Below are 21,937 nucleotides of genomic sequence, written 5' to 3'. Positions count from 1 at the left end.
GTTCTCCAAAACATACTCCAGAATCGAGAGATCGACGGCTCGGTGGTGAGCTGCGCCGTGGAGAACTTCGTAGCCAACGTGAGGGAGGTGAGAGAGCGCACGGACCAAGGCGGCGAAGGCGGTGGCAAGCGCCGGAAAACCGACGCAACCGAAGTCATGAAGGAGGCCTGCGACTGCATGATCGCACAGGTGGAGGACAGGTTCTCCAACAGCGACTACCTCATCGCAGCACAGCTGGTGGACTGCTCGCTATTCTCCAAATTCGCAGAGACGTTCCCATCGGCCCAACTCGGCTGCGCTATCAAACTATGGCCCGCAGTTCTTAAAAACAAGGAAAAGTTGCAAAGTGAGCTGAGCATTCTCTACCAACACAAACAACTTTATGCCGGGAAATCCACTCTCTCTCTACTGCAAACTATCTGCGATAACGGCCTGCAGGAGATCTTGTCTGAGACGTGCACCTTATTAAATCTCTTCCTAGCAACTCCAATGGAGTCTCCTATGTGTAACCGGGGTCTTTCCACAATGGAAAGGATTAACACATTTGCGAGTAACACGGCGGGAAAACAGAGACTGAACGCACTTTGCATGCTTTCCAATGAAAACCAATTTATCCAAGGACTGATGGATTTTAACTTTAAAGTCATGGAGAAGTTTGCGCGTTCAAACATCCACCACATTTCATTCATATTCAAATAAGATCTGTTTTCCTGGACAAATGTACAGTGTGCTGTCAACTGTAAACTGCTTAGATTGCTGATGGGTCGCTTTCAGCACCGCGGACAGGGCTTAAGCGCCATATCGTGATGTGTTGTGGCCCCTGTTCTCTGATGAAGCAAAATATTGATTTTATGGTTTCTAAGAACTACATCATTTATTGGCAAGTCACCTCTAATAGCTTGGCTTTTAACATACAGCACATGGTATATCCAGTGTGCATTATTCCTAATCAGTGAATATTCAAGTTTTACTGTTAAATTGTGTAATGCTGCAGCTAAAAAATTTAAAATCAGTCCATTTCATGTTGAAACATTGCATGCAATGTACACGTAAAGCATATTTATATGCATCATTTGGCTCACCCTCTTTCACTTCTAGAACACTATTAACTATACCTTATGAATCGTGTCTTTATTCTGACATTTGGGGTATCTGGTAACTCCTGATCTGTGAAAAGTGCTACACAAAATAGGTTGTACTCACATGCTATATGTTTATAAAACTGTTTAAAGCACATCAGTGGATACAAGAACACTGCAGTATTCCAGGTAGCTCCTGGTGCCTCACATTTTCAGTATAAAACTGATACTTTATGTTGGATAAGTAAAATAAAGATTCTAAAAGTTATCAGCTACAAGTCTTCTAAAATGAACTATGCAGCTGCTGGAGTGTTTTTGCTTCCAAAGCATCCATCACCATACCAAGTGCGACTTCAGAGTTTTATTTTAATAACGGAATATTTCACTTGTAAAAGACGAAGCAATATATACACAGAAAAAAAACGTAAGTCAAATAACTTGCATTTTCTGGAAATTTAAATTAAATATATTAGCTCTAGAAAAAGGGATTACAGTAACAGTGTAATTATAATTCCAATAAAAGCAAAGCAAACATTACAATCATCAGTGTCTGCATAAAGGTAAAAACAACATTGCACCCAGGGCCTGTCTTCAGTGAGAACGCCTCCACGTCAATTTTGTAAGTCCAGCTTGTAAGTGTGAGGCAAGGATGTCCTATCAAATGACTCCAGTTCACTTACTTCTGATCCAGTAAAAATGTGACGCTGAGGCCACAGGTAACTTTTAAAAGGCCAAAAACAGCATGAAGCAAAGCATTCTGGTCAAAATAAATTAAATGATCAAGCATGTAACTCACAGATTGTGGTTTTTTTTTGTAAACCAATATTTTAGTTCACTGCTGCACTTTGAAGACATTCAAACTGGATCTTGCTGTTGGCCAGCCAGAACATTTCAAATCTTTGATCTAGTAAGCGACACCTGATAGTACAAGTGTAATCCTGCCTGTCTGTTCTGTGTATGCCAACGTGTCCATCTGCTCAGCAATGGGACAAACTAAGATTGTTTAAAGTCAGCATCGTCTGACATGAGGGCGGTCGGAACTTGAAAAGGAAAGTCGGGTCAGAATTACAAGGATCTGCGCATGTAAGGTTGAGGGTTTAGAAACTTAGTGAGGAGCTTAGGAGCAAACCGTGATTAACACCTTGCTGGGCTAGCAGCCCACATGTCTTGTCATTGTAACTTGATGAGAGAAGAATTGCAGGCGGCACAAACGAACACAGTCTCTCGCTGGGCCTCTGGAGCTGAGGAAGCAAAACAATAAGACAAATGTTAAAGGGGACCAATGATTTTTTTAATCTACATTTTTAAAAAAATGTTGTGGTCTAGATATGTATTAAATATGCTTTGTTGTAAATTTTGCTTCACAGATTACTTTAATTTTTTGAGTCTGTCTGCAAGATGTTAGATTCCGGAGGCGTTCCCAGATTGCAAATGAAACCACAACCCACCCTTTCCAAAAGTATAGTTAATCTTTTTAAAATGTTCAGTTTCAATATAGATTTTGAAGTCATCACCGCAATTCTTTTCCAGACATGTTCTAATATAAACTTCATATAGATCTTGAAGTCATCACTGCAATTCTTTCCAGACATGTTCTAATATAAACTTCATACAGATCTTGAAGTCATCACTGCAATTATTTTCCAGACATGTTCTAATATAAACTTCATATAAACATAATATATATTCACCCGGTCACAACAGTAGGTAAACCTGCACACTCGCCAATGGATTCAATCTGCATTTTAAAAAAGCTGCTTTTACCAGCATTGTACGTCACTGCATGTCACACGTCGATGTTATGCCAACATGCGCGATTTACAGGTTTTATACTTAATACCGGTACATTTTAGAAAGTGGTATATATTTGAGATAAAATAGCCATAGCAGTGTCTTTTTATTGTGCCTTTTTTACGGCCATTTTCTCTTCATTACGCCCGACGGCTCACCTCTGCGCTGTGCATCAAACTTTTAAAAAAGTATGGCGCGCACAGTGCCGACTTCTCAACTCCAGAGTGTGATATGCTTTGGTCAGCGATTGCATTTGGCTTTTGGTGAGTGACTACAGCTTTATTTACACATACACCAATATGCTTGAGAACATATAGCTCTCCTTGTGGCGACTTTATCACTAATCTCATCTGTTTGTGTTGTTCACTTCTGTTAGCCACTTAGCACAAACGCTAACGATAGCTCCTCTCTACTGCTTGCTCGGTGTGTCAAATATTTCACTACAACTCGATTTTAAAAAGTGCCTTTACCCATAGCCTGTGCAGACTAAGCTACTGTAGTGTAGCGACTGGGTGGCTGAAAAGTAGTTTTAGCTTTCACCGCACTGAGCACCATCTATCCCGTGGACAAGCGTGAGGTTATAAACCTAAAATTCATAAACAAAAAGAACGAAAATTGTTAACGGCCAACATTACTTTTTAAAGAATAAACAATATTTTACATTACTACTTACAACAAAAATAATCTAAATGCTCTCAACACTGGTTTCCTAGCCATGAGGCAATCTTAAGCACTTTGAACGTTTTTTTTTTTTTATAAATCAAATTAAAAATACTGCAGTATCAGTTTTGGTCCATATCGCCCAGCTCTAGCTGATATGTTTACTTAATGTCCTCCTCTGGCTGACAAGTTTACTTAATGTCTAAATAAATACGTCCACCTCGCTGTAACATCACAACCAGCCAGACTGCAAAACCCCGCGAACAAAGGCATCCAAAACTGCGTTCAAGCTCACACCATAATGCATGACTCTTATGATTTATCGCTTTGGCATTGTTTAACATGATAAGTGAGAAAATACCAAATGTGTCCCTTTTAACGTTCTATAATCAGGATAACGTGCTGCCGTGAGCATTAAATTTAGTGTAACTTTAAGGAGTATACAATTAGATTAAACAGTGAAGTACTTATTTTTACATGTGTATGACAGTGAAAAATGTTAATCACAATTCATCAATTTGACTCACTTTCAGAAAGCCTTCCTCCTCTCTTCTGAATTTGTTTTGTTATAAACTTGTCATCAACTTTTTAAACTTATAGAACAGTTAAGAATGTTGAAATATTACTTAAAACGTTCAAAGGCTGCCTGTAAATGTCTGAATATTCTCATTCATTCAGGCCCTTGTATCCTAAGGGCATTTAATCGATTGCAACCAGACTTTTCAGGTGGTCTTCGAAGACATGAGTAAGCTGTTTTGAGGGAGAGGCAAAAATGTCTTCGAAAACAACCTGACCAGTCCAAGTTGCAATCGATTGAATGCCCTGCAACCTCCCTGTATGGTAACAACAGTTGGCAGGAATAATTGCTTCAAACTAAAATAATACTAATAAATTGGATGTCAACAAGTGTCCTTTAAAGTTCTACGGTTTTCAACTTCTTTGTTGGCATACCTGTGGCCCCCATGGAAGATCTCAGCACCTTGAAAGAACAGCATCGCGAACAAAAGCTATTGCCGCAGTTACTGCAGTTCTTCTACAACAGGGAGAGAACCCGATGTGTTGAGGCAAAATGGAAAAAACAATGGCTGGATATTACAATTCGTTGAAGTCTCACCCTTTTCTTCAACACTGAGAAGACAGCATTGCATCCTGAACAGTTGCCTTTGTGGTAGAGAAAGAGGAGCCATTTATAAGATCTAATATTGGTATCAGCTACTTTAAAACTAATAATTCCAGTCACAGCAGCCTGACCTGCACTAGTGGTGGGGTAGCGCTTGCGCAGTTTTTCCGTCAGCTTGGACACTTTGCTGCGAATCGGTTCGTTGCGACTTAGGAGACCATTTTCAGAGACTGTGTCAAATTCCGGAGCTCCAAGAGGACCATCGTCGTCCTCCTTAAAAAGCGAAAAAGAGAGAAAGACACAAAGCGTCAGACAATTTTTACAAGGGAGACTTTATAGAATAGAAATGAAATTTCATGACCTTAATTTTAGAATTCCTCCAAACTCGTACAATTTGCAATCTAATAGTTTTTGCACTGTGTATCCATCCATTTTCTGTATTGCTTGTCTTCATTAGTCAAGAATAAACTGAAATCTATCCCAGCTGACTTTGGGTGAGAGGCCGGCAGCCAATCACAGGACACATACTGTAGACAAACAATTATTCACATCTATAGACAATTTCTAGTCTCCAATCAAACTAACATGCAGTTTTGGAATATGGGAGGAAGTTGGAGTACATGTAGAAAACCCACACATGCACGAGGAGAACATGCAAACTCCACACAGAGATGCCCAAACAAATATTTGAACCCTTAATCCCCTGTGAGGCCAACATGCGGCCCAATATTTGTCGTTAAAGTTCAGGCAATACCGGTTTCTTTATTGTCTTATTGATTTTTAAACTTGTATGACAGTTAAAATGTAAAGTAAAAAATAGTTTGTACAGTTAAAAAAAGATTACGACCAGCTTGAGCCTGCAATTAATTAATTAATTCAATTTACATAATTTTCTACAGGGGGGATTTGTTCTAAAGTACACATTTCCAGCTGACCAAAATGGACTGTAATGGGTCTTATAGCAGAGCTATTCAACTGGCGGCCCGGGAATGACACCATTCCGTTCATTTCAAAACTTGGGAGCGACTAAAATTTTTGCAGAAAATTCCCCAAAACCCTAGTGTGTTCCTCTTGTATAGATAAACTTGGAACACTGTAAATTCATTAGCAGATCCTTGCATTGGCATTTTAACCTTGCTAGCAAACATAGAACACTTGGGTCCAAACTTATTTACATAACTGAGGCATTCTTCAATGCACCTTTTTAAGTCCTCTCCTTTTTGGCAGTTACAAATGTGTTTCATAATTTGATTGATGTAACTAAGGTATTGCTATAGCTTGTTTACTTCAGATGCAGTCAGTAGTCATTTGTTCAACTTCTTTAGTTATACTAGTGGTGTTCCTCAAGGTTCCATTTGAAGCCATCTCTTTTTCATCATTTGGGGTATTAAATTAGTGGCCCACAAGTTCAATTAAAAAAACTTGTCAGAATTTTGCAGCAAATTCTTTAAAATCACTTGAGTGCTGTCATAGAGATGATCTTTGACTGATTTCTTTGTGGAAGCTTCTTAAAACAGCAGAGCGCTCATGTAAAAAAAAAAAAAAAAGACCAAAATCCAATGTCCACTGTAGAAGACGTTAGTTGTCCGGAATATACAAAGTAAGACTAATAGCGATGGGAGAAGTCTGGCCCCTGGTTCTTAGTTTTCTGGAAACGTGCCTCCCCAAAAAATTATTAAATTACCTCTGCCTTAGAAGTTCCACTGTAGATGTTTAGCAAAAAAACCGAGCATAAAGAAATAAACACAAAAAAGAAGCACATGATCAGTGAGAGAACTAGTCACACATAAGTAAAAACTTATGGTGAGTTAAAAGAACCAACCCCATATTCAATTTCACTAAAATGCTTTTAGGTGAGAAAGGCTGACAAAATATATCTAAGACCGAGGATAAAACTCCCCATGCAGACAAAATTAAAAAAAACTATACAGTTGCACTTGAAATTATTAAACCTAAATTGTATATGACTGAAATTCTTTATGTTTACGAACTAGCGGTAGTTTGTGACAAGAAAACAAAAGAAGCTCAACACATCTAATATTGCAGACACATTTACTTACAACCATGGTAGAGTAATTTCAAGTGCACACAACATTAAACATTACCGTTGGCAGATGGAAGGATGAATGGGAGGTACTGGAAAATCCACTTACCACTAACACCAAAGGGGGTTCCTTTTCGGAATGCAGGATAACAGAGCAGAATTTAACCCACAACCACCCAAGTTACTACCAAATGAACATGCTACAGGCTTCTAAACGAAGGTCAGCTCACACAACATAGTGTGACAAGAAGATTAGAAAAGCCAAGATTACTAAACGGTGGGGACAGCACTCACCTGCAAGGGAATTGAACTTTCCTGATTTCGAGGAAAGCAGGAGAAAAACATGAACAACATCATCAATATGTTTTCCGCCCATAGATTTTGTGTTTGTGATGGAAAATTATACTTATTATGTTGGTGGTGTTATGTTAGCTATTCTACTAATATGCATTTGAACCTGATACTGTGATAGCTAACCAATTACACTGTACAGTATGTGTATAATTATGTTTCAATAATTCCATTACAAATATAAATACAAATGGTATTGTATTGCAAGGTATGCCCACTTCCTACAAGATGAAGTTTAAAATTATGTTTGAAGAATGTAATACCTCAATTGCATCTTTAAATTCATCATCAGGCTCAGCCTCTTCAGCCTCCTCTACACTGCCAGGTGACATGTCCTACAAACGACACATTAATTCATTAATGACAGAACACGATACTGTAAATCAGGGGTGTCCAAAGTGCAGCCCAGGGGGATATTTTCGCCTTTATTGTTCTTCGACATATTTGATTATTAGTAGATAGTATATGTTTAATAGTGCTGTCATTTTTCATCAATTTAATTACATGATTGATTTAGATATTAATGGTATATATATATATATATATATATATATATATATATATATATATATATATATATATATATATATATATATATATATATATATATATATATATATATATATGCACGTTTATTAAATAGCTCCTTCCTGCAGAGTGTGTATAATACTTTACGTCGGTTGACTGTTTACTCATATTTTCCATGTAGGAGGACATTGTGCTGTATAGCGCCTTTCATATTGACCTTTTTGCTTCTGCATGCTGTCACTACCTCATCAACAATACATTTGTGCATGATAATGGTAACACTACTTGGACAAACGGCCCAAAATGCAAATGAGACGTTTCAGAGATTTTGAGGCATTTTGTGCTACAGATTAGTTAACTGCATTAAAATGTTTAATCAGATTAATAGTGATTATGTATACATTCACATTTTTAGATATTACACTAGTATGCTGTGTCACCTATAACACGTAGCTAAAATGTGGATGTTTTGTTCAGATAGCTTGGCATATTTGTAACCTACGTTGAATTGGTTTTGGTAACTTTTAAATGTACAAAATGTATCAACTACTCCATTCTTCAATTTGTTTCTATAAAAGTAATGGACACCCCTGCTGTAAAGTATACTGCGCAGATTTCCACAAAGTCAGACCATCACTATAACTGTGTTTCCTTAGGATTCACATTCCATAATCTTATGCAGGAGAATTAGAATTCAACAGAAGCTGGTGCATTACAATCCATGCATAGACCTGCTTGATGGTACTGGATTTATAAATGAAGCGTATAGATTAGATAAAAGGCTTACAGCTATAGTTGATTTGAAAGTACAGTGAAATTAAATGTAGACGCGGGCATTTAATCATCGCAAATAACCATGATGGCTTAGAACTTTTACACAGTCCTGTACATTATAACAATCTGAGGGTCTCTCACCTCCACACTGGTTGGTGTAGGTGTTCTGTCCACTATGTTGCTGTGCCCCTGTTCTTCACACACTGCTTTTGAGGTGGGGGCCTGGCCTAAATGGAACATCTTCTTCAGGTCCAACAAAACTGGAAGCCAATAAACAACACAGTGACAACTTTTGTTTTGAAAACTATCTAAATCTGTGATGTTGCTACAAAGTTTTTAGGGGTGAGCTGACCTCTGTGGAAGTCTCTATTCCACAGGAAGATGGTGCTGTTCAACCCAGCAAGCACCCAGCCCACAGGAGCAAGGTAGAGAAGACACACCACCGTAAATGTTCCTCCATAGAATCTGGAGAGAGAATAATTACATGTTGACTAATACAATGAAAAATCATATATCCACACCATCATTTTGATGGTGTGGATATTATTGTCCAATATTGGCATAAAAACGAAATATTTAATGACCATAGAGCTTTTTTTTCTGCTGATAACATCGGAAAAAATATTGCCTGGATTTTGGCGAACAAGGGATGACCTCATCACACTGTGCTATGCTCCACATAGTAAAAAGCTTGCTAGCTCAAGCCTGGAATAATATGCGATTTGCAATGACTGTTAAGCGCTGGTTAAGGCAAGTGGGGAATAAAGGGTCTACCTTTAATACTTGTTATTCAAATTCACACCTCAGGAAGAATCACTTAGTCACACGCACCGTTTTATGCAGGAAAAAAAAAGCTACCAAAAATGTATTTTACTTTGTAAAAGGATGTTTGTGTCAAATGGAAATGTACAGTTTTTCAAATTGCATAGACTATTGATCGTAATTATTTTTATAACTATTTTGTTGAGACAAAATGTTAAAAAAAACAAATGTTCATTGCAGTATTTCTCTTAATTTGCATAATGTTATTTGGGAAAAGCGTCAAGTGCCATCAAAGTAAAAGAAGCATAATGTGTTCATTCATTACAACAGAGGAACTGCTGCATATATCCGTATCTGTTGATATCAGTATCAGAAATGTAGCGTAAGACCGAATCGGTAAATTGAACACCGGTAACAAAAAAGAAGCCAATATCAAGAATCTTTATTTGTTGGCTCAAAATTTTTAAATAATGCATTTTTGCCATCATTGGATTGCCTAAAATGTGCACAGGTATATCATACTGTTCCAAATCGGTGTGCTCTGCTGATGATTTAACACAGAATAGTTTTTTTGTGCTTAGCATGTTCATTCTTTAACTTGACTTCTTTACAATAAATGTGTCTCTAGTATTTAATATGTTACTCTTTGTAATTATTTATACAATAGTTACATGTAAATTTGGCCATTAGAACATCGTGTGTGTGTGTGTGTGTGTGTGTTTGTGTATAGTCTGACCTAATTGATGTGGTGTGATTGTCCCAATACAGGACCTTGAACAGTTTGTCTGCTGATTGACAGGCCGTAGAAAGCATGTCATCCAGGTGCTTCAACCTGATGGAGACATAAGAATCATTTGAATTCCTGTTACACATACTTAATTTACACTTACCTCATTTAATTTATTTTATTTCAAACACAACAATAATGTCTATCAAGATCATGCCAAACAAAATAGCTTTACTAAAAACATAACTTAAAAACTAAATTCAAACATGTCATACAAATGTAAGTATTTTCTCCTTTCCAATTCTATATTATATATACATATATTTAAATTTTATAAATATAGCATTTTGTATCTTTTTGTACCATTTTGTGCAGTGATTCGCAAACTGTGGTACGTGTACCACTAGTCAGAGTGGTGTATGAAGAGAGTATGGCCAACTAAACAACAGGCGCCATGACTGCCACCAAGGACGTGTGCGGCTGCAACTGCTGTCGTTTTGACGATAGATTTTCTAACAAAAAAAACAAAATGTATCTATTTTTTTTTCTTTTTTAACCCTTGCCCAGGAAAGTCCAATTGAGATTAACAATCTCTTTTTCAAGGGAGTCCTACACAATATATATATATATATACAGTAGTTCTAAACATTTTCCAGCTCATAAACTTACAATAAAACATGCTTTTATTTTGTGAAAGTAACATTTTGTGGCCGTATTTAACGTACTCTGCTGCTACATTCCTGCAGTGTTTCGTGACCAGCAAGCACTCTAACATGCACCCGACGGCGTGTAAAAAAACACAAAGAACCAAAAAAATAACTTCTTACGCTCATTCTGCTGAAATCTTCATTCGCTTTGGACCAACAATCACAGAGAAATTGTGACCTGTGTGAAGTATGTCAACTGTGGTGGCTGCCTTAAATGTATTTGTAATCACTGTATGTATCACTCATTATATACTATTTTAACCAATATTTCTTTTTTGTAGCATGTTAAGTGAATAAGTATACTTTAATCAGTATGTGCCTATATTTCTGCACACTAACTCAGATATGGTAACACTGGCGAGTAGTAGAGAACATGGAGTGATTTTTGTTACAGCACATATTTTGCTTTATTCATTGTTGACATACTTCTTGCCACCTTGTTGTATATTATTTATGCGATTTCTAGTTAATTTTCTCATCTATTGTTACACCCAAAATGTGGTTTCTTTTACTCTTTCAGACGCGTCGGCGTGCTACGTAGTCAGTACCAACGCGCGCCTCTGGACAGCTGAAATCCCACCGTCAACCCCGGCGAAACTGCTGAAAATTGGACACAGCGTTGGCGCCAAGACGGAATGTGGCGCTTTTCTCTTGAAAAAGGTCATTATTTGTCCGCAAATTCACATACAGAAACTTTGCTGAAACTTTTACTTCGATTTAGTCAAGTTTTATGTCTTCTGGGTGCAGCATAGAGCCTGGGACCTCACAAACTGTGGTGTAGTCGCAAAAGAGATCTTCATTTTGTTCTCTTTAATTAAAGACTGTATTCCTTTTATAAGTATCTTGAATTAACTTCGGAATATTCTTGTGTAAGTGCTAGAGCACATTCATGTGACGTTACTGACCCTTAATGAAGAGTCAGTATACCCTGTTAGGTTATCTAAAAAAAAAAACTGCCATATGTACGACTAAGCATCGAAGATGTACAAAATCTAACAAATGAGATTCGACTATGAAAATCTTGAGTAGAAGACAGTCTTTAAAATGCGATTTTCATTTCAATTATTTTTAGAATCAGAAAAATTAAGTTTCTCTTACAGGTCTTTGACTTCCAGCATGGCCTCCGGTTTACTGAGGTGCACCATCTGCAAGTCTCGGCGGTGCACAGTGTGATAGCGCTTCCCCCGCAGCTCAGCTTCTGAGGCCCTGCCCCAGCACCTGTCCTGCAGGTAGCCCAGGGCAGCAGGCGCCGTGACTGCCACCAAACACAATGACAACCAGCCCACTGGCAGAAGAGAGAAGACGGGAGTAGATTAACCAATAGTCCACTGCTCCAGACTGCTGAAGACTCAACTTACCTTCGTTGATAGTGCAGAAGAAGACATTGAGAAATATACAGACAAGCAGCGAGCAGAGGGGCATCTTCCACCTAAAGAACAAAATTTGATCTTACTATCTTGCAAGACCTCAGCATACGTCCTAAGACTTTGGTTAAGTAAGCATTGTGTTTTTTGTGTGTGATTCCAACAAAGAAAGGTACCAGTGATGGTAAAAATCTAAAGTGTGATGATGACAATATAACCACTACCATAAAAAGTGTCTTTGCTCTGGCTTCTCAGTACAATAACGTGGCAATAAGCTGACATCAACTATCAAAGGAGTAAAGTGAAATGTACACTGGTAAGTCAGCTGTGTTTAATCTTTATGTGAGATTTACCTCCCATTATGTTTTTACTATGCCCCACATCAAATTGAGGTTTTAACTCCCAATTTCCCCGGAAGATGCATGTCCTTCATGGAAATGGCGAGTAGCTGTAATAATGAATTCATTCTACACTTGCCCGAGAGTCAAGAAAGCTATATTTCATGCAGTTAATACAGTTCTTCTTAAATAGTTGGTCGGGGCCCCCTGGGGGGATGCGGTGCGATGCCAAAACCCTGGGGATCAGTATCATGCAGCATCATGCTTCAAACCCCGCTTTGAAAAGCTGTGCACTACAAAAGGTGCTCATTGTAGTCATTAATTCTGACTTCATTTTAATAAAAACAAAAGTCAGCACAAATTGTTTTATTTATTTTTGTTTGGTAGGTTAAATAATTTTACATATTGTGCTCCTGAGTTAATGTTGCTGATCAATTTGAATTTATTATTATTTATTGAGTTTATTCAAATTTATTTTTTAGTATCAAATGGTTCAAGTCGGTCCAAAAAATGTTTTCATTTGAATAAGGATTTTTTTTCAGGCAAATTGATGCACATTCTATCTTGTCTGTTACAAAGTAAAAAAACAATGTTAATAAGTTATCAAGATATTCTTTGTTGTATGTTCATCAATATTATTTTTGTTTTGTTTTATTCAATGTTAATAGGGATACAATGTTATGCAGAGGTGTACTTACAAAAATTTTATAGACAAATTCTACTATTTGTAGTTGTGGGGGTCAGAGGGCGCAAAATGTTTTCTTCTTTCTCGTGGGGCATAACAGAAAATAATTGAGAAGCACTGAGTTAATACAAGTTTTATGATAGACAAGGTTTTAACCTGAAATATATATATATATATATATATATATGGGAAAAAAACAACTCTAAATTTGTGTTCTGAAATGGATGGCGCTTGACCTCACTGTAGTAAAAATACACACCCGAGCACAAAGCGAACCAACTCCATCGCATCCATCACTGGTTCTAAAAAAAGCGCTATTCTCTTATAGGACACGACCATGTTAAGGAGGTCAAAGTTTTGTGTAGATCTTGGGCTTCCCAGTTCGGAAGCATCTGGGGACCCAAGAGTCTCCTTGGATATTGTGTGGACCAGCTCCCCCTTTTCCCCTGTGCCATGGGAGGGGTCCTGTGATGCCGCCGTAATGTGCATTATCATTCCTGTACAAAAATAAGAAACAAGAGTGTAAGTAGACGATTAAAGTGTTATTTTCACTTCTGACTGGCTACTTCACAGCTTAATAAAGATGCTATAAAACCTGCTTTATTGTCGTCATGGGAAGTTCAGCTCTTTTAAGGGAGCCAGTTCTTTTGGCTCGCCTACCCAGACTTTGTCATTAATTAGATGTATTAACAAACTATGTGTCATTTTTCATGTAAAAATTGAATTATATCAAAATGTTAATTATTTATATGCTTGACGTGGAACAGATTGATAGGAAAAAAAAGTCTACTTTGTTAGTCTGCAAGCTTTCAAATGACAAAGGTCACAACAAATGCAAACGTCACAAGACAATAACATAAAGCCATAACAACAACTTTCAGCTGGAGCACGATTGCAAAAGCCACAACAAATAAACGCCACAACACAATAACATTAAGCCACACCACAACTTTAAGCCACAAAATAAGTGACGGACACAGCGGAAGTGACAAAAGGTTGAAAACAGTCTAATGAACAAAGTATAATAGTATTATTGAAAAAGTTACTTATGACTGAAAAAGTGATCACAATTCACAAACTTTTCCAACTTCGTTCATTATACCGCTTTCAACTTTCCGCCTCAGGAAGTCAGTCCAGCGGCGAAAACTTGTCCGCTGTCCTTTCCGTTGCGGTGTTGTGGCGTTTGCGTTTTTTTGTGAGTTTTCTCTGTCACTGTAGCCGTTTATTAAAATGAAATTAGTAACGGGTCAAACCACTGCTCATTTAACCTGGGAAGATTTGGTTGCACTTAATTTCTCAGGTAAACCTACTGTTAATTCAACCTGAAGAGATGTTGGCACATGATTTTTTACATTAATATTGTATTATTTTTATGTTGGAAAAACAACAGCAACTGTAGCAGGTAAATCTACTGTCAAAATGTTGGTTAATGTACTTAAATTGAAAATGTCTTGAATGTTAAAAAAAAAGAGGAAAAAAAAGTTTCCCCTTGTAATTCAACTTAAAGTGTTGGTTACACGTTATTCAAATAAATGTGAATGCATTGGCAAATAATTGTTTGTATCTATAATTAATTGATATCTAATTCCCTTACAAGAAACAACAGGAATATAGGAAACTTCACCTGCAGTGTCCAGTATTTATTTCACATTCACAGTGCTTGAATTTTTTTTGCTAAAAAAGTTACTGAATCTTTTTCAACTCACTAAATCATTTCGGATCTTATTGTTCTAAATAAATTAATATTGGCCCTGAATCGTATCAGAAACCTCAAATTATGATTCAAATCGTATCGTTAAAACGAATCATACACCCCTCATTCAGTCACTATGCAACAAATAGCTGGAATAAACTTCCTGAAGATGTCAGACTTTCCCCAACTCTGACTACCGTACTTTTAAAACTAGACTGAAAACTTTTATGTTCACCTTAGCTTTCAGCTAAATCTTTTAATCTTTTAACTTTTAACGTCCGCACTGTTTTAACTTTGCTTTTATGTTCATTCATTTCACTTTGTTGTCTGTGAAGCACTTTGAGTCTGCCTTGTGTATGAAAAGTGCTATACAAATAAAGTTGCCTTGCCTTGCCTTGCCCCTATTAGTTATACTAGCAGTGTTTGTGAAGGTTCCATCTCCGTCCTCTCTTTTTCATCATTTGGGCTTTTCAACTGGTGGCCCCACTGGCCCGCGAGTTCAGTTATAAAAACTTCCATTTTTAAAAACACTAGTGTGCTGTTATAGAGATGATTCTGACTAACTTTTTTTGCGGAAAGTCTTTAAAAACAGCATAGCGCTGCTATAACAGACAAAATAAAATATCTACTGTAGAGGACGCTAGAATATAAAAAATAAGAATAGAGAAGTTGAATATTCGTGCTGTAAACTATTGATAGCGCATGTCCAACTGTTCAACGTTTCAGTACTTTTTTGCACTTGCTGTTCTCTAACATTAACTTGAATGGAAGAAGTCACAGCAGGTGACTTTTCTTTACATTACTTCTCTACTGCAGAGGTCCACAAACTTTTTGACCGTTGCGGCGCGAGCGCGATGTCACGTTATCGATGGGAAAATGGCTTTTTAGACAATATGATTTACCTGAGCGGCTAGGAGACCCCGAGAGTAACAATCGGTAGAAAATAGATTAGAAAGGACAAATTTTTAAAAAATTAGATTTCCCGCCGGCCTAATTCTGGACGCTGGCGGGCCGTATTCGGGCCGTAGTTTAGGGGCCCCTTATCTAAACTTTACCGCTGCCAGGTATTGTTTTCTATACTTTTATTGTAATATTTTCAGAATGTGTTTGTTCTGTTTTGGGCCAATGTAAGACAAAGAAAAAAATCTGAAGTTGTCTTTATTTTTTTGTTTTAATGCCAAAAATTTAATAGTCCGGCCCACGTGTGCACAGATTTCCCTCAATGCGGCCCCTGAGCTAAAATGAGTTGGACACCCCTGATGTACAGTATTACAGTATATGTAACAGCTGCAGCCAAAAAAAAGACAGCATAAAATACAGAGTAGATCCAGCAGTAAATAGACATTATAAACAAAGAAAGGTATCTAACATAGAAGCGGTCGGACAAATTTAAAAAAAAACTTGAGCCTTTCCGCGGGCCGGGAACCCCTGCTCTAGTGTCTCTGTTGCAATCTGCTGCTCATGACACCCTGTGACACTAAGCTCAGCGGCCACTTCCCTCTGAGAACATCCTATTTCAAGCCTGGAAATGTCAAGGTACGGTTGGTCAATTGTTAGGACGTTCCTGATCTCATGATATCAAAATGTGAACAGAAATATGAACAGGACAACCCCAATTCTGATAGAACCATATGTTGTTAGATCTATGGATCACACACCTTTTGTGAATTTTTCTGTTCGATTTCTTGATAGAAAACAGTAAGTTGTGCTTAAAAAATACTGACACATCGAACATGTGGACATATAAAAGTTTATAGAAGGTTTATTTAAGTTTAATGTTGCATCTAAGGTGGGGGTGTCAACGGTCGCCCATGGGGGGGTCTCCACATCTGCGGTCCCCTCCAAGGTTTGTCATTGTAGCCCATGGGGTTGAGTTTTTCCTTGCCCTGATGTGGGATCTGAGCCGAGGATGTCGTTGTGGCTTGTGCAGCCCTTTGAGACACTCGTGATTTAGGGCTTTGAGACTTTTATTAGTAGATTGCACAGTGCAGTACATATTCCGTACAATTGACCACTATTGGTAGAGTGGCCGTGCCAGCAATCGGAGGGTTGCTGGTTACTGGGGTTCAATCCCCACCTTCTACCATCCTAGTCACGTCTGTTGTGTCCTTGGGCAAGACACTTCACCCTTGCTCCTGATGGCTGCTGGTTAGCGCCTTGCATGGCAGCTCCTGCCATCAGTGTGTGAATGTGTGTGTGAATGGGTGAATGTGGAAATACTGTCAAAGCGCTTTGAGTACCTTGAAGGTAGAAAAGCGCTATACAAGTATAACCCACTTATCAACCTACTCAGTGGCCTAGTGGTTAGAGTGTCCGCCCTGAGATCGGTAGGTTGTGAGTTCAAACCCCGGCCGGGTCATACCAAAGACTATAAAAATGGGACCCATTAACTCCCTGCTTGGCACTCAGCATCAAGGGTTGGAATTGGGGGTTAAATCGCCAAAAGGGATTCCAGGGCGCGGCATCGCTGCTGCCCACTGCTCCCCTCACCTCCCAGGGGGTGATCAAGGGGATGGGTCAAATGCAGAGGACAAATTTCACCACACCTAGTGTGTGTGTGACAATCATTGGTACTTTAACTTAACTAATTTATTTATAAATGGTAACACCCAAATAAGTTTTTCAACTTGTTTAAGTCGGGGTCCACATTAATCAATTCATGGTATAAATATATACTATCAGCATAATACGGTCATCACACAAGTTCATCATCAGAGTATATACATTGAATTATTTACATTATTTACAATCCGGCGGGGGTGTGGGGGGGATGTGGAGGGGGTTGGGGCGGGGGGGTTAGGTTTGGTTGATATCAGCACTTCAGTCATCAACAATTATATCATCTGAGAAATGGACATTGAAACAGTGTAGGTCTGACTTGGTAGGATATGTACAGCGAGTAGTGAACATAGGGGAGTTCAGAAAGCATAAGAACAAGTATATACATTTGATTATTTACATTTGATTATTTACAATCCGTGGAGGTGGGATGTGGTGGGGGGAGGGTGTTAGTCTAGGTTTGTAGTTGCCTGGAGGTGTTCTTTTAGTGCAGTTTTGAAGGCTATATTAATAAACTTTGATTGATTGGTTGTTCCACGACCTGCAGTGTTTTCAATTACGTCATACACAAATACAGTACGTGTATTTTCCCCCGACTTGCAAGAATATTAAAGTTGGATCAATGTGGGACTGAAGAAGCCATGGAGTCAATCACCAGTTTAAACCAACGGTAGCAGCATAGTCAACACGAAGTGTTAAGCCAAGTAGGATACGGAAAAATCGAAAAGTTACTCTCAATACTTCAACATTATCAGTACTATTATTATTATTAGTATGGAGTTCAGTGTAGTCCATATTCACAGAAGAAGAGGTATGACAACTTACCCGAGCGACGTGTCCACAAACAGCTAACTTGAGGAGAATGAGCAGCAGGAAGCTAAGGCGACACTAGCAAGTCCCGCCGAATTCATCCTCCTGGAGGAAGGAAATATCCTCCAAATTCGTCGGCAACATGACAGCAGTCTATCCTACTACATTAGCACCGATATGTGCGATTAAAAGCATTTACTAATCACTACAGCATCGAACTGTTAGCACTGTTTGCTTTCGGGTGGCTATTTCTTCCGGATAGCCGTGCTAGTTATGGCGTGTCCACTTCCTGTTCTTTCAGGCTGAGCAATCGATAGCCGAAAAGGTTGCCTAGTACTGTACTGTACTGCAGTGTTTTTCAACCTTTTTTGAGCCAAGGCACATTTTTTTCATTGAAAAAATCCAAAGGCACCTCACCAGCAGAAATCATTAAAAAATGAATTCAGTTGACAATAAAAAGTCGTTGTTGCAATTGTTGGATAGTCTAGTGATGGGTTGATGAGGCGTCATGAAGCGTTTCGACACATTGCAAAACTGTATTGATACTGTGTCGATACTGTGTCACTAAATACTGACATCTGCTGGACATTAAAAATCCCTACAGGCAACCTATGGACCGACTCGACACTGATTTTATGACCTGGTTTATACAATAATATAAACCAAGTCATTGTATTTCACTTAGGATTATTTCATATCGTAATTTAAATAAAAATATATTTTTATCTTTTTTAGATACAGTCAATAAATATTGTGAACATGTATCATAACATGGAAATCTAAGAGAATGTGTTGTGAATGAGGATGCTTGTAAACTGGGATTTTTTATTTATTTATTTTTTACACATTTTTTTTTTTTAAACAGTTTTTCCAACGTATTACATTTTAGACGATTTCTCTTCTTAGTTATTATTTCTCCGGCTGTAGAAAAGACCCGCTCACAGGGCACAGAGGAGGCGTCAGTGTGACACAGTTCACGTATCGGTCACGTGACCGAAGCAGCTCATGATCGGTCACGTGACTTTCTAAAAGCGGTACGCGCACCGACACAGGGTTTTGCTCTATGAGCTCGACGCATGCGCCGATGCATCGGTGTTGCTGGACCCATCACTATTGGATACTATAGCTCTTGTCTCAAAGTAGGTGTACTGTCACGACCTGTCACATCACACCGTGACTTGTTTTGAGTTTTTTGGTGTTTTCCCGTGCGCATACATTTAGTTCTTGTCTCGGGCTCCTATTTTGGTGGCTTTTCCTGTTGCAGTTTCAATTGGATCTGATAAGACCTCATCGAGCTGGATGCAATCTTACTTGGAGGGGAGGAACAGGTGGTAGAGGTGAACGGCACCGTGCCCCACTCCCCTCTCAGTAAGCTGTGGAGTCCCCCAAGGCAGTATATTAGGGCCTTTACTGTTCCTAATATACATAAATGACATGTCATCAGCATGCGACTGTGAATTGTTCTTGTTTGCGGATGACTCGGCCCTGCTGGTATCTGACAAGGATAAAACACAGGTGGAGAAAATCCTCAGTGCTGAACTCTGTAGAACTTGCACCTGGCTCGCTGACAACAAGCTATCTATACACTTGGGTAAAACGGAATCCATCCTGTTTGGGTCCCACATCAACCTTAAGAAAGTCAATGACTTCACTGTAAAAGTGGGTGACATTGTTATCACCAGGAAAGATGAGGTCACCTACCTAGGTTCCATTCTGGGGGCTAATCTTTCCTGTGATAAAATGGCAACCAAGGTAATCAAAAAGGTCAACCAACGAACGAGATTTCTCTGTAGAATCTCCTCTCTGGTCAACAAAAGCACCATGAGGATTCTAGTGGGAACTCTCGTTCAACCCTTTTTCGATTACACATGCACTTCCTGGTACCCTAGCACCTCCAAAACCCTAAAATCTAGACTCCAAACATCCCAGAACAAGCTAGTCAGATTACATCTAGACCTCCACCCCAGATCACACCTCACTCCTACCCACTTCTCCAAAGTGGGCTGGCTCAGGGTGGAGGACAGAGTAAAACAACTTGCACTGAGCCTAGTCTATAAAATCCGCTACACCTTCCTGATACCGAAGTACATGTCAAACTACTTCCTTAATGTAAATGACCGCCATAACCACAACACCAGGGGGAGCTCCACTAACCACGTTGAACCCAGATTCCGATCTAACAAAGGTCTTAACTCATTCTCTTTCTATGCCACATCAATATGGAATGCGCTCCCAACAGGTGTAAAAGAAAGGGCATCTCTATCCTCCTTCAAAACCGCACTAAAAGAACACCTCAAGGCAACTTCAACCCTAAACTAACAGCCTCCCCGGATTGTTAATAATCAAATGTAAATAATCAAATGTAGACACTTTTTCTTTCTGATCTCTCTCTCTGTGTCCACAACTTGCTGTACATATCCTACCAAGTCAGTCCTACACTGTTTCAATGTCCATTTCTCTGATGATGCAATTGTTGATGACTGAAGTGTTGATATCAACCAAACCTAACCCCTCCCCCCTCATCCCACACCCCGGATTGTAAATAATGTAAATAATTCAATGTATATACTCTGATGATTATCTTGTGTGATGACTATATTATGATGATAGTATATATCTGTATCATGAATCAATTTAAGTGGACCCCGACTTAAATAAGTTGAAAAACGTATTCGGGTGTTACCATTTAGTGGTCAATTGTACGGAATATGTACTTCACTGTGCAATCTACTAATAAAAGTGTCAATCAATCAATCAATCAGTCTTCCTTTGAGCGCTATTCCCCGCACCTGCTTTGTTTTAGCAATGAAGAATATTTCAGTTGTTGCTATCTTTTTTTGTCTGGACATTGTTGATTGTCATGTCATGTACAGATGTACTTTGTGGACGCCGTCTCTGCTCCACACGCTGTAAGTCTTTGCTGTCGTCCAGCATTCGGTTTTTGTTTACTTTGTACTTTACATCACCGACACTCAACAACGGCACACTATTTGCAGATTATAATTACTGGTTTGCAAAAAATATTTTTAACCCAAATTGGTGAAACTGCATAATCTCCCACGGCACACCAGACTGTATCTCACGGCACACTGGTTGAAAAATACTGCTGTACTGTGTACATTCAACACAGTCGATAGCTGAACGAATAATCAAATTTGCCTGAGGACATGCGAACAAAGTATATTTTAATGTAAATAATACAAACATATTACTTATATTGTATTTCAAGAGACAATACTATACAATGTAAATCGGAAATACTTTACAGTCAAAATATGGTGGTGGTAGCATCACGATCTGGGGCTGCATGCGTAAATAAATTACGTGCCGTGCTAAATACCAATGGTGCTCACACAAAATATTGTCACATGTTTACTACGAGGGGTACAGGTGTTGCTAGGTAGTAAACCAATAGGGATTGTATGTTGGATAATTTTTAGTGGATCTATACTCAGAGTTAGAGAATCAGAATAGTTTTATTGCCATTGTTTGAGAACTGGTTTACAAACCAGGAATTTTTCTTGGCGCAATCGTGCAACATAAAACACATATAAACCAGATTAGGTAATACAAATGAGCTGTAACTGAGCTATCAGATCTTGTTATTGTTCATGTGTCTGATGGCCGAGGAGGGGAAAAAACTGTTCAGGTGGCGGGAGGTGTGGGTCTGGATGGACCGTAGTCTCCTGCCTGAGGGGAGAAAGGGAGAATAGTTTGTGTTCAGGGTGAGAAGAGTCAGCTGTGATCCGACCCACACGCCTTCTGGTCCTGGAGGAGAACAGGTCCTGGAGGGATTGGAGTCTGCAGCCAATCACCTTCTCAGCAGCACGTATTCTAGTCTATACTGCTGTCCAAGCTGTACACTGACTGCTCTAAGTTGCAGTCATACCTCAATTCATGAGCTTAATTGGTTCTGTGACGGAGCTCTTAACTCAAAACACTTGT

The 21,937-nt window shown here is 38.7% G+C and overlaps 1 protein-coding gene across 6 annotated transcripts; it reads right to left on the bottom strand.

Annotated features, from left to right (window-relative positions):
• Nucleotides 1-1,425: 1,425 nt before the first annotated feature.
• Nucleotides 1,426-18,333, bottom strand: zfyve27 (zinc finger, FYVE domain containing 27). 6 transcript variants are annotated; one of them, XM_062033129.1, is made up of 15 exons: nucleotides 18,008-18,331; nucleotides 13,190-13,427; nucleotides 11,902-11,972; nucleotides 11,642-11,828; nucleotides 9,846-9,941; nucleotides 8,700-8,812; nucleotides 8,489-8,607; nucleotides 7,309-7,380; nucleotides 6,989-7,009; nucleotides 6,804-6,824; nucleotides 4,782-4,923; nucleotides 4,645-4,691; nucleotides 4,482-4,563; nucleotides 2,221-2,320; nucleotides 1,426-2,119 (listed from the first exon to the last, which is right to left on the bottom strand). In XM_062033129.1, exons 2-14 carry the CDS (start codon nucleotides 13,423-13,425, stop codon nucleotides 2,250-2,252), a joined length of 1,278 nt encoding a protein of 425 aa, XP_061889113.1. In that variant the 5' UTR covers nucleotides 13,426-13,427; nucleotides 18,008-18,331; the 3' UTR covers nucleotides 1,426-2,119; nucleotides 2,221-2,249. The 6 variants fall into 6 exon arrangements, with proteins under 6 accessions (XP_061889113.1, XP_061889112.1, XP_061889114.1 ...); XM_062033128.1 differs by having other exon boundaries at nucleotides 1,426-2,320; XM_062033130.1 differs by lacking the exon at nucleotides 6,804-6,824 and having other exon boundaries at nucleotides 1,426-2,320; nucleotides 18,008-18,330.
• Between the last annotated feature and the right edge of the window lie 3,604 nt (nucleotides 18,334-21,937).

This window comes from Entelurus aequoreus, linkage group LG22 (genome assembly GCF_033978785.1).
Source record: "Entelurus aequoreus isolate RoL-2023_Sb linkage group LG22, RoL_Eaeq_v1.1, whole genome shotgun sequence".
NCBI classification, from domain to species: domain Eukaryota; kingdom Metazoa; phylum Chordata; class Actinopteri; order Syngnathiformes; family Syngnathidae; genus Entelurus; species Entelurus aequoreus.
Note: the sequence above shows the minus strand (reverse complement) of the source record. Positions and strands in the feature narration are given on the sequence as shown.

Excerpts from the sequence above, each read along its gene's own strand:
- zfyve27 (XM_062033128.1), bottom strand. The coding sequence starts at position 13,425 with ATGATAATGCACATTACGGCGGCATCACAGGACCCCTCCCATGGCACA. Across the intron at positions 9,942-11,641 it reads ATGCTGGAAGTCAAAGACCT|GTTGAAGCACCTGGATGACA; the intron begins GTAAGAGAAACT and ends TGTCTCCATCAG. Across the intron at positions 8,608-8,699 it reads GAATAGAGACTTCCACAGAG|TTTTGTTGGACCTGAAGAAG; the intron begins GTCAGCTCACCC and ends ATTGGCTTCCAG.